Source organism: Liolophura sinensis, chromosome 8, assembly GCF_032854445.1.
Source record: "Liolophura sinensis isolate JHLJ2023 chromosome 8, CUHK_Ljap_v2, whole genome shotgun sequence".
In the NCBI taxonomy this organism is placed as follows: domain Eukaryota; kingdom Metazoa; phylum Mollusca; class Polyplacophora; order Chitonida; family Chitonidae; genus Liolophura; species Liolophura sinensis.
In genome coordinates, this window is record NC_088302.1 from 29968629 (window position 1) to 29985588 (window position 16960).

The 16960-nt window shown below is 39.2% G+C and overlaps 1 protein-coding gene across 1 annotated transcript in view; it reads left to right on the forward strand.

Annotated features, from left to right (window-relative positions):
• LOC135472970 (uncharacterized) overlaps window positions 1-15799 on the forward strand; it is a 48343-nt gene extending 32544 nt beyond the window's left edge. The window contains exons 12-22 of the mRNA XM_064752721.1: window positions 1053-1163; window positions 1989-2085; window positions 3048-4574; window positions 5161-5278; window positions 6734-6848; window positions 8508-8606; window positions 9774-9875; window positions 11106-11199; window positions 13423-13470; window positions 14506-15286; window positions 15688-15799. Of these exons, the coding sequence (XP_064608791.1) occupies window positions 1053-1163; window positions 1989-2085; window positions 3048-4574; window positions 5161-5278; window positions 6734-6848; window positions 8508-8606; window positions 9774-9875; window positions 11106-11199; window positions 13423-13470; window positions 14506-15286; window positions 15688-15790 (3195 nt within the window). The 3' untranslated portion in view covers window positions 15791-15799. The remainder of the gene's footprint in view (window positions 1-1052; window positions 1164-1988; window positions 2086-3047; window positions 4575-5160; window positions 5279-6733; window positions 6849-8507; window positions 8607-9773; window positions 9876-11105; window positions 11200-13422; window positions 13471-14505; window positions 15287-15687) is intronic.
• The last annotated feature ends 1161 nt before the right edge of the window (window positions 15800-16960 follow it).

Sequence of the window (16960 nt, forward strand, 5' to 3'; positions counted from 1 at the left end):
AAAGTGCTTCAGTGGTTGAAAAGGTTGAAGGTCTATAGTAAGTCTTAAACCATGTGTTGGGGGCCTCCATAGCTTAGTTGGTTAGCACCCAAGTGCAACGTAATGACCCAGGGGCCTCTCACCAGTGCTGTCGCTGTGAGTTCAAGTCCAGCTCATGCTGACATCCTCTACGGCGGGAGGTCTTACAGCAACCTGTGGATGGTTGTTGATTTAGAGCCAGTTTTCTCCCACCATAATTCTGGCTGCTGTCGTAGAAGTGAAATATTCTTAAGTACGGAATAAAACACCAATCAAATAAATAAACAAACCACGTGTCACTCATGCTTGATGTATATTTTTAAGCAATTTAAGTCAATTCATTACAATTCCTTAAAAAGCCAAACCCAGGAGAGGGAAGAACCCAACTTGTGGTTAGTACATTGTGCTGCAGTAAAGAATAAATGTTTAAATTTTAAACATTCTACAGCAAAACATTTTAAATGTAGTTGTGTAAAGTTGAATCTTGACTAAAGTTGATAAATACTGGCCCTGGTTTGGTTATATGACTGAGTTATTTCAGTGAAGAAATATGACCGAGTTATTTCAGTGAAGAAATATGACTGAGTTGTTTCAGTGAAGAAATATGACCGAGTTATTTCAGTGAAGAAATATGACTGAGTTGTTTCAGTGAAGAAATATGGCCCAGTTCTTTCATTGAAGTAATATGAAAGAGTGCTTTCATTGAAGTATTACAAATGAGTTCTTTCAGTGAAGTAATATGAATGAGTTCTTTCAGTGAAATAAGTATGAGATTTAAACAGAGTTTCCTGTAAGAAATATAGAAGGTAATACCACTTGTCCTAGGTCTATTTCTAAAATTAATGATTCTGTAGTAGTTCACACCTATTGAAACAAACTTTGTGTTTTTAACACTATGGCGTATTTAGAGCGAGTGATATGTTTTAGCGACACTGCTTGAAATGGGTGCCTGAATCTGCATTGTACATGTGGATAAAGAAAAGAATTCCCAAATTTTCTGTGATACAAAGGAATTTTTTTTTTTCACGTTGCAGGCTGTAGAGTGTCGCTTGTCTGGACTCACTGAAGATCTTTCTCACGAGGCTAAGTGGACTTTCAATGACATGGTTCGAGAGAAACTACTGGATTGTAAATTCCTCAAGAGGGTAAGCTCATGCTATCTCCAGACAATATACACTCTGTCTTGAGAAGTGCGCTTATCTCCTGCTATCTTACTGCTGAGATCTCCTGTCTCTTCAGATAAAGAACCATACGATATCGTCCTGTTACATTTTGAAATGTATAGTTTCGCTTTCACCTCGATTGGTGCTCAGCATAAGTGGCTTTGCTTTAGTACTGGTCTCCCTGGTGTCCTTGTCCTAAAATAGGAGCAGTGGGATGTTTGTCCATCCTAAAATAGGAGACAGTGAACCAAGCATTTTACCTGGACAGAAATGTGGTCAATATACCAAACCAAATGCAAGCAAATTAGTCCATACTTTGAAGTCCAAATTTTGTGATTTTCAATTTTAAGTAAGACAGCTTTGCAGGAAGAACATAAAAACCTCTTTATGATGTTATTAGTGTCTTACCTGTTAGCACTGGGTTTTATGATGCATAAAATATATCATAACATAAATAAATATATCATATATTATTGTTTTTTTTTTCTTTTGGTTATCTGTTTTCAAGAATTGATTTTAATATCCATTGAATTATTCTGTACTAAATATGTACTACACTATGTAGCTTGTCCGAACGTAAGTGGGAAGATCTGCCAGCAACCTGCGGATGGTTTTGGGTTCCCCCAGACACTTCCGGGTTTCCTCCCACCATAATGCTGGCCGCCTTTGTATGAGCGAAATATTCTTGAGTACGGCGTAAAACCCCAGTGAAATAAATGAAAACACTGTTTAGGTGTGACTCGATCTACTGAAATGTATGATTTGATAGGCCTAGATACAAGTAAGCTGATGTCTTTTTCTTTAAAGGAATCGGAGGGCTCTGGGAAGGTGTGGTTAATTGAGTTAAGCCTGACCCAGGATGATGACGCTGTCATTAACCTTAACCACATGGTTCGCGATAGAGGTCAGTCAATTAAAATCTGAAATTAAATCACATAAAGTTTTACTTATCCTTATTCATCAACCTGTTCGCAAACGAAAGAGCAACTGTTTCTGTTAACTTTGATTGTGGCCACAAAACTACATTGATTGGGTTGCCTAGCTTCAGGGCTCCACAGAAAGTATGATTTTTTTCAGCTTACTCAAAGTACATGTAATATGTTAGAGCTGCCACAGTCCTCATAGTTAGATAATATTAAACTAGCCAGAGCTATTTCTTCTGATCTATTGCACATCAGATGTTCGGAATAGGGAATTTCTCTCTTTTCGGTGCCTGGGTGACAATAAATAGCTAAGAGCATTCTCAGGCTTAATAAGATTAAGGCAGTCTTGTATGAAGTTTATGGAAGGTCATCTGCCTTCAACCAATATGGCCTAGACACGTAATTCAATATGAATGTGAAAATATTTTGTCAATTTCTTGCCTAAGGCCAGTAGTAAATGATTTGATGTTTACTTAAATATAGAACGTGACATCCCATAAACCTCTGTAATCACTTACCACTTGGGTAATACGCTTCAAGTACTGTGTGGTGAAATTGTGAATACCCTATTTCTTCAACCTTTTCAACCACCGCTGCAGCCAATATTTCAAAACATTCTGAAAGAATTATGGCGTGTGTAGAAATAATTTGCACAGTTTAATGAAGCTTACATCTTTAGTTAGACAAACAAATGTTTCTAAGCATCATTTTCATAATAATTGTATGCGTGAAATTCTCGCCTAGTGATTGGTACCTTGGTCAAGGCTTTGTTAATTTTTCACTCTGGCCACTCTACCTTCCTTCAACCAAAAGCTTTACCACCAGCTGTTAAAGTGAAAAATTCTTCAATAGGGCTCTAAACACCAATGAAATGAATGTATCACCCAGTAAGCTATAACCTTTTTGTGTGGTATGACTTGCGCAGCTTTTGTTTGTGTTTCAGTTGTGAGCAAGACCCAGAAAGAGGCGATATCATGTAGGGATGTCAGACTGCTGGAGGACAACCTTCCAAGTTCATTCAAGGTCATTTCTACAACTGTGAAAGCTGGTGACTCAGCGCCAAACACAGGATCTACAGGTGATGAGGGTGCAAACAACGACACACCTGCAGCAGATGGTAACCAAGGTGACACTCAGAGCAGTGAGGACGGAGTTGAGCCACCAAAAGAGAGCCATGGTCAGTGTTCTCAAGATATACGCAAGGTTGTACACAAATCCCAAGACATTCGAAACCAGCCCAGGTCCCAAGATGTCCGTAAATCCACAAGCGCTGGTGGCAAGTCCCAGGATGTCAGAAAACAGGCACCTTCCCAGGATGTGCGCAAAAGCAACCCGGACAACCAAGATGGACGCCATTCAAATTCTGGAAATCAAGAACAGATGGATGATTGTTCCTCTTTTCTCAGCAGCATTGCAGTTGGTGGATTTTCTGATGATAACCAGAATAGAGGATCGCCGGCAGCAGTGTCTCTGGAGCGGATTGCAGAAGGCTGGAAACATCAACAAGCAGGACGCAAGGTCAGATCTCGGAGTAAACACAGCCAATTGGTCGTACCTGAAACTACGAGAAGCATCCATCCCAGAATGTTGACAGTAACCGAAGTGGAGGCATCGTCAGAGATTGTGACTGGCCCAATGGTAGTCAGTTCTGGAGGAGATGAGCGACAGGGGACTTGGATACCAAGCAGTCAACAGTACAGACCACCCTCTGGAAAGCCCACCTCTGTACTAGTCTCTCTAAAGCCACCGCCTGGATCCAGCAGCCTTGAGAGAGAAGCTCAAGAAGTCGTGAACAGCGTCATTCAGGAAATTGTTTCCCGGTTCTGTGTGAATGGAAAAATGGCGGGCACAGAGACAGAGGTGGGCTCGGATACCCTGCCTGTCCCAGGGTTTTCTGTGGATCTAGCTTACGATATGGAGTCCCGGGGCTCGGATGAGCATTCCACGGAGACCCTCATTCCCTCTGAGGATGCCAAACAGCAGGACGTGGAGGCTGACTCAGAGGAGACTGCTGTGAAGTCGTTCTTGTTGGAGGAAGAACAATTGCATGCCAGTGTGGCAGAGGTCAAACTCCATCCCTACATCAAATCAAACAGCAGCTCAATGGAAGATATCAATGTGAAAGACTCCATGTTAAAACCGGAGATCCAGGACAAGTCTTTGAGTAACCTGTGTGGTTATGACCTTGAGCAGACGGTTGTAAAGGTCGTGAGAACAGAGTATGCCAGTTTGACAGAATATGAAGCCTGTGATAGTATTGACCCATCTCAACTCTTGTCCATGTCGACCAATGAGATTTCCCAACTGGATAGCATAGAGCCAGCTTCTGACCAATGGGAAAGCAGGGAAGGGAAACGAGATTACAGCTTGCGTCCAGAGGAGGACATGGATCAGCCAGTGGCATCGAGCTCTGCTCATGTGGAAGATCAGATGCCCTACTCTCGGCTACCCAGGATCATGTTTGTCCCAGGTAAGCTACAATGACCTGTTGTGGCAATAAAATTCATGAAAGATAAAATCTTGCTCTAGAGCTAGATTCCTTTCAGATACTTGTGTACACATCTGTCTATTTTCACCCACCATAATGCTGGCCACTGTTGTAGAAGTGAAGTATTGTTGAGTAATGCGTAAAACACCAGTCAAGTAAATAAATCACATCAGTCCCATCTTTTTGAAGAAAATTCTATTTAAAATGCCAGATTCCTCATAACATGAACTGTATCAGACTGTAGTCGTATTTCAGGTAATACAGCGATTATAAACTCTAATATGACATAAATTACCAAATTTAGTTGTTATTTAACATGACGCAACAGTAGGTATGTTAGTTCTTAGGGAAAAACTGCAGTTATGACTGGCTTTTACAAACTTTCAGTATTTCATTTTCAGTATTACACCAGTTCAAGCAAAAAAAAAAAAAGAGTAACATACCGTATTTCTTAAGTTTTGTTGATGTGGCCCCAGAAAACTTAACAGTGTTGTGTTTCGTTGGTAGTAACTTTACACTCCATGTTGTGGATCATCTACACAGTTACCTAACGTTTTATGTTTTGTAGGCAGTACTTTCATGCTGTATGTGGTAGACAGTCTACACATGAATGGGACTTTCTGTGGACAAATTGCCAGGACAGCACAAGAGGAGAAAATATTTGAACAGTTCACTCAAGAATTACGGTAATAAACTGAGACATAAATATTATCATTAAAATTGTGCCTGACGAAAAAATTGGTGGGTGCGACATTTTAGGGGCAGAGCGCAGGACCTTTCTGTGAAAACATATTGTAATTCTTCAACCTTTTCATATGTTTGGAAGATGTTTATCCCAGAATATTCTGAGATCATCATTCTATGTGGATTGATACAATTATATTTTTCTAAAAGCCCTAAAATTGACCAACCCAACCATCATAGTTTTGTCTCCAAAATCAACAAGTTATATTAATCACACTGAAAGTTGTTCTCCTCTGTGTGGAAACGTTGAGGAATAGGTGCCTGGTGGTAGGTAGAAGAGAGCAAATAAGCTGCAGACAGTCTGAATTTGTTAATATATGTAAGTTTACTGTAAATCTTCAGCCTTTTCAACTTAGGGTCACTAAAGATGCAAGCTTCATAAAGCTGTGCAAATTATTTCTCCACATGCCATAGTTCTCTCACAATGTTTCAAAATATTTGTTGCAGAAGGGGTTGAAATGGTGAAAGAATTAGCAGGGATGAGAATTTTCCTCAGATTTGCAAATTTGCAAACATATGACTCTTGAGATTTGTTTAAATTTGTAATAAGAATTGGGGTTAGGATCATGGTCTGTCAAACTGAGCAGATCGCTGCGGGCGAAGGGCAAGTCTGATATGCCCTGATGTATTGTGCATGCCTTGATGTGATTAGCGCCATCTGACCTCAGGGGAAGAGAACCAGTCAGGATCCAGTAACGCTGCTTTTCTGCCTCCTTTCTCGGAAGACTTCTTTACCTTGGATGCATATCCCTCCATATCACCAGAATAAACCAGGTTGATTTTGTAGGTGTAAGTGAGAAGCCTTGAAATGATGGGGAAGGGATGGGGTGGGGGCGTTGAGAACAGGGTGTATACTGACCATTTTAGGACATTGACAACTTTTGCGACTTTCGTTGGTTGCCAAAATACATGTAAATGATATCCTAATTGTCTTAGTTGTAAATGGATAATTTTATCTAAAACTTTTTTTAAAATTGTTGTTCAGAATGATTTATTTATTTATTTCATTGGTGTTTTATGCCGTACTCAAGAATATTTCACTTATACAACAGAGGCCAGCATTATGGTGGGTGGAAACCGGGCACAACCCAGGTGAAACCCACGACCATCCGCAGGTTGCTGACAGACCTTCCCCTTACGGTTGTTCAGAATGAAATTTCCTTGGCATTCTCCTCATAATCTACCAAACTGAACTACAAAATATATCCTCTTAATAACCATAAACAAAACAATAAAATTTCCGACCAGTGTAAAGAGGGGTGGGGACCCTCTCGCACTCACACCCCCCACCCCACCCCCATAGACTTATTTGCCATCCGCTTTAATGCTCTAGTCTGATCTCAGGGTGGCTTAAAGCTGGTACTTGTAAGTTAATTCTTTCTTTGCATGTATTTTAGAAATTACGCCCTGCATTGTAACACATTGGCCGTGGTGAAAGAAGGGGCTCTGTTACTGGCACCATACGAGAACTCATGGTACAGAGCTGAGGTAATCAAGGTAAACCCTGACCAGGTAAGCTTTACACATGACCCACACATCCCCAGACCCTAAAAACTAGACAAAAGGAGTGACAGAATAAAAACTTTAAAATTGAATCACAATGCTGTGTGAAAGAGACACCTCAAGACTTGCGTTTTAATAATGCCAACTAATAGACAGGATAACTTGTACGTGGTCACAATAACACAATTTGACAAAAATGTTTTTCCTAAACTATGAAAAGAAATTAATGTACTGTTATTCTTCAAGTTTTTCGCACGTGTTTGTTCAAGCATATTCTGAAGACAATCACTGTTTGAACTAATATTAAAATTATACTTTTTGTGAAGACCTAAAATTGGCCAATTCAACCAGTGGAGTTTTGTCTTCAAAATCAAATTAAAAATGTGCATAAAGAGCGCTGAAAGTTGCTCTTTCACATGTGAAAGGGTTGAGGACTTCAGGCAGCTTCTATACAAGTGGTCACTTTAAAAATGGTTATAATCGCATCATTAACGAAAACTACAATCAGCACCCCAGATATATATATATATATATATATATATATATATATATATATATACACACACATATATATATACATATATATATATATATACACACACACACACACACAAAGTGAAAACATTCGTCCGTGAATGAAGACCTCCTGTATTATGTATTTCTGGAAATTTGTGTGAAACTTACCAAAGGTTGGTGCACTCCAGTTTCCTCTATCCCTCAAAGCTCAGTTGGTTAGCGCACTGGCACAGCGTAATGACCCAAGAGTCTCTCACCAATAAGTCCAGCTCATGCTGGATTCCTCTCTGGTCATAAGTGGGAAGGTCTGGCAGCAACCTGTGAATGGTTGTGGGTTTCCCATGGGCTCTGCCCAGTTTCCTCTGACCATAATGCTGGCCGTCGTCGTATATGTGAAATATTCTTGAGTACAGCGTAAAACACCAATTAAATAAATAAATGTATCCCTCAAAGCTGACTATCATCCTTTAAGGAGGTAAAAAAAATAGACTGTGCTACAAGACGCCAAGTATATGCCGTGTGTAAACGCACAAATTGATGTACTGCCAAAGGGGCAATACTTTGCAGTTCTCTACTGTCTGTCTGAGCGGAATGAATTTTTTTTTTTCCTTTAAAATTTTATGGTTTTGTCTGTGACCCACCAATGCAGATAATTTCATCAAATTCCATGTATAATTTTTTCTGCAAAGTTGCTGTCAAGAGACAAATCTAATTGTGATGGTCTGAACAGGGGTAGTATGGGCTGAAACTGATCTAATTATCAGGTACAAAAACATGCACTGGCATTTGGGTAAATGATTAGATTATTAGTTTTGAGTCAGTTTGTTAAGTTGGACATTTTAATTTTCACAAGAAGAATATTTTTGCACATTATTGTTAGCTGCTCAGTCATCATGATGTAAATTTTTTTTAAAAAATGAAGGTGATTAAAAATGACTGCCTCATACATTGTGTGTTTAAACTATCCTCTTGATGAATCAAATTTGGCTTTTGATCACCTTACAATTGCTTTGTTTATGAATATGCAATTTAATTTTACTGTAAATTATGAAAACAGTTGGTAGAGTTTACAGTCAGTTGTGACTGTGATCGTTTGTGGGTAAGTGTGCTCTGTACTGTAATTGGCACTAAAATCTGCTACATTTGTTGCAGACTGTGACGGTGTGTTTTGTGGACTACGGCAATTCTGACACTGTGACTTTACGTGACCTGAAGCCCCTCCCCCGGCACTTAGTCTACGTCCCGCACCAGGTGAGTGCATTGCGTGTTCCGTAGGCAGCGTCAGGGAGGACAGGTAAAGAATACCGTATACTTAAATGAATGTAGAATATATTCCCCTGGTTACAGGTGTACGATCGTAGCTAATGTGGTTTTCGGAATATCGGAGTGCAATAACAGTGAAAGAATTGTTAAGGTAAATACGAATTTTTCAGGCCTGCTTTTACATGGAGACACTTTTCTCAATTTACTCATCACAGGAAATGTTTAATTACCATGACAGAACACAAAAATTTAATAATTGTTAAATTGCATTGAATAAAAGATTTCCTTCATTGTAGAATAAACCATTTTTTTCAAATATTTATGCCGAGGTGCATTATGCAAGACAATTTTTTTCAACACAAAATGCAAAATATGAACAAGCATTGTTGTTGTTGTTGTTTCCTCCTCAGGGGAGATAACTTGTTTGCCGGCCACATAGGTTACAAAAAGGGTTTCAAGTCAGTTGTTTTCTTCATATCATCTGGCATTTCCTTGAGAATAAATATTAACAAATGTACATAAAAATATCCATACGCAAAAATGCTGAGCTATCTGGTTTTTTTTTTTACTTTGTTATGCTATTCTACATATTGGAGCTTTTTTGCCATTCAGAAAATCACGACGTGCCAAAACATTTTGACAGGTGGCAGAGTAATTCCTGTGAAAAAATTGTCACCTCACCAGGTGTCAACATAACATGAATTGTACACTGTGTGCTAAGGCCGTGAAATCAGCCACTCAAAGATCAAGTTAGGAAGAAATATGTGAGAGTCTTTATTATAAAAATATCAACCCACTTCGGCCATGGGGAATTCATGAATTTACTGCTGTTTCATGATTAAATGAAGAAGCAGAAGTCGTTATGGAAATATGAAAACGATTCGAAGTTTAACAAAAGTTTATGGGGATTGCTGTAAGTGTTCAGGTCATTGATTATACAAGCATATATTCTTCAACATTAAAAACAAAATTGATGAGAAACACTATGATGAAAAATTTGTAGCAACTTCCAAACAAGGTATTCTGGGACAGAATTAAGCATTATGACAATTGTTTCGTGCATTTTTGATATAATTTTGATTCTATGCAATGTACCTTTGTTAGATTAAACATTGCATTCATGTGGAATATGGTTTATTTTTGTTTGATTAACAGACAACGACGTGCAGCCTGGTGTTTTTCTACGAGACGTTTACAGAAGAGGAATGTGAAGCTTTCAGAAAAATAACCTACAATCAGAAACTTCTGGCTACTGTGGTAAGGCAGGGTTTGTAAGGCTCGGGTCATCATTTGTACACCTTAGGTCATCATTTGTACACCTTAGGTCATCATTTGTTCACCTGGGGTCACATCAGGTCATCATTTGTACACCTTAGGTCATCATTTGTTCACCTATGGTCACATCAGGTCATCATTTGTACACCTTAGGTCATCATTTGTTCACCTGGGGTGACATCAGGTCATCATTTGTACACCTTAGGTCATCATTTGTTCACCTATGGTCACATCAGGTCATCATTTGTACACCTTAGGTCATCATTTGTTCACCTGGGGTCACATCAGGTCATCATTTGTACACATTAGGTCATCATTTGTTCACTTGGGGTCACATCAGGCCATCATTTGTACACCTTAGGTCATCATTTGTTCACCTAGGGTCACATCAGGTCATCATTTGTACTCACCAGGTCATCAATTGTACACCTTAGGTCATCATTTGTTCACCTAGGGTCACATCAGGTCACCTTGGGTCACATCAGGTCATCATTAGTACTCACCAGGATATCTTTTGTACACCTTGGGTTATCATTGCTTGAATTCAACAGAAAATCATTATTGTACATCATTATTTTCTGACGGCCAGATAGCTAAATTGTTAGAGCGTCCGCTTCGGAGACAGTAGATTTAGCATCAATCCTGGGTCGGGTCACACTTAAGACCTTAAAAGAGGAAGTTTTAGCTTCCTCACTTGGCGTTCAGCATTAAGGGGATAGTGCAACAAAGGTTGACCCGTATCAGTATAATGTCATGGGTGGGGCAGCATTCTTGTCCTCTGTAAGTTGCCTCAGTGAAGCAGCACTAGATAAAAAAACAGTTGAAATCCGTCCTGCAACAAGGAGGCACGTTACACATACATGCACTTTAAGGACTCCTTTGTCATATAACTGAAAAATTATTAAGTATGTTAAACCCTAAGCACTCACTCACTCACTCATTTTCTTCTGTGCTGCCACGAGTATAGTATGTAGGCATTTTTTATACACATAGCAGCACAGATTTATCCTCTGTACCAGGTGAAAATGGAAATTGATTCTCTCCTGTGTGTATCACATAAATTTAATCAGATTAGGGCATTTTAGTGAAAAGACTCTAATTATGATTAATGGACAGTGGTGAATACTTTATTATTATCGTTATGATGATGTATGCAATATGGCTCTTTATTTGTGTTTAAGCTTTGTTTCATTCATTGATGTACTGTTACAGGTAGCTCATGGGTACTTGCATCTTCAGGTGACCTTAGCTGTTACCTTAGATACAGGAGAGATGAAGGATGTTGCTACTGTGATAGCTGAGAAGGGTATGTGTATTGGTCAAAGAAATAGAGGACAGGGTTGCTCTGTCATATATATATGTTTACAGATATCAATACATCATCACTTTTTGTGATCTCGATGACGTATATCTAATGTATTTACACGCCTTTCCCGCATCATGCGAGTGTGTGAAACGGTTATCAGCCACCAGACATGTCAGTACAGATGTGAATATATATGCTTTTGTGAGAAAGTTTGTTTATTCTGCCAATAATTATCAGAAAACTATTCTCATATCATTGATACTATTTTGATGAGTAAAATTGAGTCAAATCTCTGATATACATGTATACGATAGGTGAAAAGCAGCATTAAGAAAAAATGTAAAAGTGCCTGAACAACAGCTTAGCGAATAACGAAAATGAAAGACAATTTCCTTGTGTGTGAATCTAACAGCTGGAGTTACCTGTAAGTGTATGCATATCCTTGTAATGTGAACATTCTAAATAAGTTAGATTGGGTTAGGTTTATTGGTCTGGTCTGGTCTGGTTTTCACTGAAGTCACAAGTAAGTACATGTAGTTTAGAAGTGTATATGAATGACTACAGCATAGGGAGAAAAACTGAACCCTGAAGGCTACACTGATTTTGGTAGCCGTGTTCCGGGGTGACCAGAGTTGTACAGATTTCAGGGATCTATTGGGAATAAAGTTCTATTTTATCTTCGCACTATCATTGAGAGGCATGAAAACAAATGTGGCAGCTTGTATCCGCTGTGAGACCGTTCAATAAGAAGTTTAGAATAAAACCCTTGTTGTCTTACTAGTATAAGCCCACAGATATTTGGAAACAAACTTTGTGTTGCCTCTTTTGTTAATACAAAGTGGAACCAGTGTCCATAATAAACGGTTTGTGAGAAAACTTTTCTATTTGAGCACATTTCTTCAACTGTAGCTCAAGCCACAGTTGAGTAATAACTTTATCATCGGGTTTACGCATCTATTTTAACTTAGTGTTTTATCATAGCAGAATTTCATTTGTTACAGGCCTACATATAATGGTTGGGCTGGTTTTGGGGTATACATGCAAGTGTGAGATGAGTAGTGGAGAAACGACTAGGAACAGTTGATTCTTGACAAAGAATCAACAAAGGGAGGAGCGCTGTGTCGATTCTTTTTCAAGTCAACTGTTCCGAGTTGTTTTTCCTACTTAAACGTGTTTGTGGTAATGTAACAACTTTTGATTATATTCAAAGATTCGCGCGGTGATTTAACAAAAACGTTACATCACAATTAGCATCAATAAATGCTTTCTGGTGCTGGCTGTTCCCCATTTATTTGCATAATTGAACATAATACGCAGCATGGTTGATTTTTCGTGATGGTGTTACATGAAGTTTTGTTGCAACAGAATTAGAACTTCTAACCAATGGGAGTCCAGTCGGTTTTTCTCTTTATAGGGTACTACATGAGAATACAGTGGGCATGTAAGAATATGTAGAGGAGCAAACCCTCTACACGGTGCATTGCTTAATGATATGAGTGACCTCTGGCACACAATAAAGTGCAACAAATCTGTTCGTCAGCGGATAATTTTTACTGGTCATAATCTACAGAGGCCGTTTGTAACATGACGTTAGAATTTATACTCTTACCTTGACAACAATTGAAACAACAGTTGGCGTTCTGCCAGAAATAATAAGAAAAAACTTTTCTTTTGTATACTGTGACAGCCACAGATTCGTAATTGTCACTCTGGTGTTACATACAGGTTCCGTGTGAGTTTCCATTGTAGGTGGTACCTGATGGCTGTTGGCCCCTTGCAAAGACAAGTGCATTATGCAGTTTGGTATCAATCCCATAATATATCATCCCAATACTCGTATATTCTTGAGATAGAAGCGGTCGGTTAGACAAAGGGTTAATGTCACAAGAAACATTTAAATTTGTCTAAAAGGAGAATGTTGTATGGTCTGCTCAGTGGGATATTAGAGTGTTTTAGGGCCTTGCGTTCATGGATTCGAATCCTGCTCTACGGTACACCAATCAAAGGTGCACACAGGTGCTACAAACCATCACCATTCACCACTCACACCACTAACTCCAGAGTGTGGATTCTCACACAGTAATCAACTGCTCAGATAATTGCGTGACATCATAGCAAGCGTTTAAGTTGCGTTACATGTTTATCGTGATAATTGTACCTATAAGCTGTGATATAAATCCATCAGGCACATACATAATTACACCTATTTGCTTTGTTCCACAGTTCCGAGATCTGCAGCACAGGGAACCACCAATGTTCTGTCTGATTCAGGTGAGAACACTTTAATGCTTACGCTAGATGCATTGGTTACAAGTGTAACAAGTTTACATGGAGATAGGCAGTAAATCTTTTCTTGTGTTAAACTTGACCTTTACTTTAGAGCTTTCGAGTTTCCAGCTGTACACACAAATGTGTAAGACACATGTGTCTGCCTCTGTCACCTCTTTGCCCTCTCTATGCCAGTTTTTCTTGTTCACCAGTATCATGGACCTTACGGCAGTGTATTTATGCCCATGTAAGGGGCCTCCGTGGCTCAGTAGTTAGAGCACAAGCGCAGCGTAATGACCCAGGATCCTCTCACCAATGCTTAATGATATGAGTGACCTCTGGCACACAATAAAGTGCAACACATCTGTTCGTCAGTGGATAATTTTTACTGGTCATAATCTACAAAGGCCGTTTATAACATGATGTTAGAATTTATACTCTTACCTTGTATCCATACATGCTCCAGAATTGGTAGACAACAATTGAAACAACAGTTGGCGTTCTGCCATAAATAATAAGAAAAAAACTTTTCTTTTGTATACTGTGACAGCCACAGATTCGTAATTGTCAATCTAGTGTTACAAACAGGTTCTGTGTGAGTTTCCATTGTATGTGGTGCCTGATGGCTGTTGGCCCCTTGCAAAGACAAGTGCATTATGCAGTTTGGTATCGGCTTATATCTAGACACCTTTCCCAATACTTCCCAATGCGGTCGCTGGCTTCCTCTCCGACCGTACGCGGGAATGCTGGCCGCCATCGTATAACTGAAATATTCTTGAGTACGGCATAAAACACCAGTCAGATAAATAAATTATGTCCATGTATGTTAAATGTGAAGACTACCTGCGCAGCATTTTGAGCAATTCTTGTTGGAGGAAAACATTCTAGCATTAGAACATTGGTGTTGTGAGGATTTTAATTTAGTGTAGAAACTTTGTCATTTGCTTTCATTGCTGCAGCTTTTAAATATTTTAAAATGTTTTAAATATTTTAAAACTTTACTTTTGTATTTTTTATATTTAAAAATTTACTTTTCAGATAAGAGGTCACGGACAACCCGATCCACTGAGCCCAAAATTTCTATTTTGCGTCAGATGCCAGACCGCAGTATGTCAGCACCACCGATTGTAACGGGAAGCGCTCAGACCTACCCGTCTTTGCCGTACATCGACATGTCCTCTAAACCTGTGAACTGTCAGTATTACCCAAGGGACAGGATTGCCCCTGTGATGGATTATTCTTCTCGGCGTGGAGCCACACTAGAAGCATTCCCGCCTCAGAACCCTCATGTCTCGCCTCTCGCACATCAGTACGGTTACAATGGAGATATGAGTTACCCGCCGCCACGTAACCCTTTCCCTCAGTCAACCGATGCAGTGCAGCCTCTGCGCTCCCCGACGCCGAGTCATCTGCGAGAAGACGCCACACCATTCCACCCGGGATCTATCTACATCTCTCCTCTGAAAACTGAAGAGTCTCTGGACATGCACATGAGCCAGAGGGACAGTGCTTGTAACCATGGCAACAGGCACCCTGGGGGAGACAGCAATGGAGCTGTGAGTCAGAGTGGTGATTGGCAGGTAGACTGCCAGAGTGTGTCCTCAGAACCAGCGTCATTACCAGCTGCTCCGGCATCCTTGACCTCCGAACCCCCTTCAGTGATGACCTCCAGTGCATTTGATGAAGATGCCTGGATAGAGTTTGAAACCTCCAAATGGCCAAGCTCCGAATCTGTTCCAAGCTGTAAACCCACACAACATTCAGCATTCTCCAACTCTCGTAGACCCCAGTCAAACAGGAGTCATTCGGGTAGACAGAGGTAAAAACAGTGTCCATTTAAATTCTTTGAACTGATAATTAGTATTTTCACACACAAAAACTAGTGCCACATGTGCTTTTTGTAAATATTTGCATACTATAATTATCTCAACAGGAAGGTTATTCATTTGGCTATAATTAAAGAACTCAGGCCTTCAGGTATTGTAGGAAATGAGAATGATGATTCCCCTCAAATAACAAGATATAATAAATATATCTACGCGTCATATATCACTCTGAATGATAAACATATGCCATGGGAATTCATGTTATTTACAGATGCAATCTTATTTTCGGAGACAGTTGTGACTATTCACTTACCAGAACATTGTTTATGTGTTTTATTTTTGTTGTTGTTGAACGGCATTTTTAGACGGTATTAACTTCAGTATTTTCATTTAGAAATGCACGCAGTAGAGGAAGTCGTGACCATAAAGATGTCCACCGCTCGGGAAACAGCTCTGACAGCAGTGATCGAGGTGAGAGAAGGTCTTTCACCTGTTAATGGCTGCAACAAAAACTGGTCATATTCAGAAGAATTGTCCAGAAAGATCAAGACAGTCACGGGTAGGCTATTATATCTTTCATTTTTTGGCACTTACTCTCCACTGTGCCATTTTTGTTCTTTAAATAACAAAAAGTTAAAAAATTATTTAGTTCAGCTTTCTCAGCCACTTAATATTAGCATGTGTATAAAATAGATTGATTAGTTGAAATGTAAAAATAGCCATCAATGTAGGAGAATCTCATGGTTACCTCCCCTTGTTTTTATGTCCCACCAGGGTGAATTTCTTAATTAGCAGCTAGATCTAGGACCATCTTAAAAATAGCACTTAGTGTTGAACTTAAGATCAAACTTGCCACAAAGTTTCAATTACGCCCATTGGAGGTACTTTACTAGATAATATGATTCAGCGTAACAATGCCTTCAAACGTATTATATTCAGTGAAAGTTTTGTATTTCTTGTATTATTTCTTAATTACACTGCTCTGTCAAATTTATGTGAATCGATTTACTGCAAAATCGGAATTAACGCATTTTTTTTTTTTTTTTTTTTTTTTTTTACCGGTGTCAAAATATTCACGAGGAAAAGGGCAAATTTGTTCTCACCAGTATGTTTCTAGTCATCACTTTTGGCCAGATTTGAGTGTACATCTATTTTTTATTAATGTAAACAAAGAGACATGATCAGGCGGGAGTCAAGGAACAACTGTGATTTCAGCTGAATTGTTTCCCATCATGCTTGTTTGATGCTATTAAAGCTCTCCACATTTGATGCTGCAGTTGACTCCAAATTGTTTATTTTTATTTCCTGAGGCATAATGTTCCATTGATCAAATTTAACATTTGCACATGTGTTTAGGTAACTTGATGGCACGACATTCTGTGCATAATTATAAATTCTCCTGGTATGTGGGACTCTCCGTTTGGTGCATTTAGTTAGCAGTGTATTTACTAAAACACAGAATGGTGAAGAGTTAGCACGGAACAAAACTGCGAATGTCTTCACAGGTTATGTTTCTTTCAGGAGGCTTGCCTGCCTGAAAGGTGGGAATTTGGTTGAAACAAACTTTATCAATCTGTGCAGCTTTTATATAAATAAACATGGAAATATACATATTTTGGAGTTACCTTTGCTCGACCTACGATGACTTCGCAGGAATCCTCTGTTGT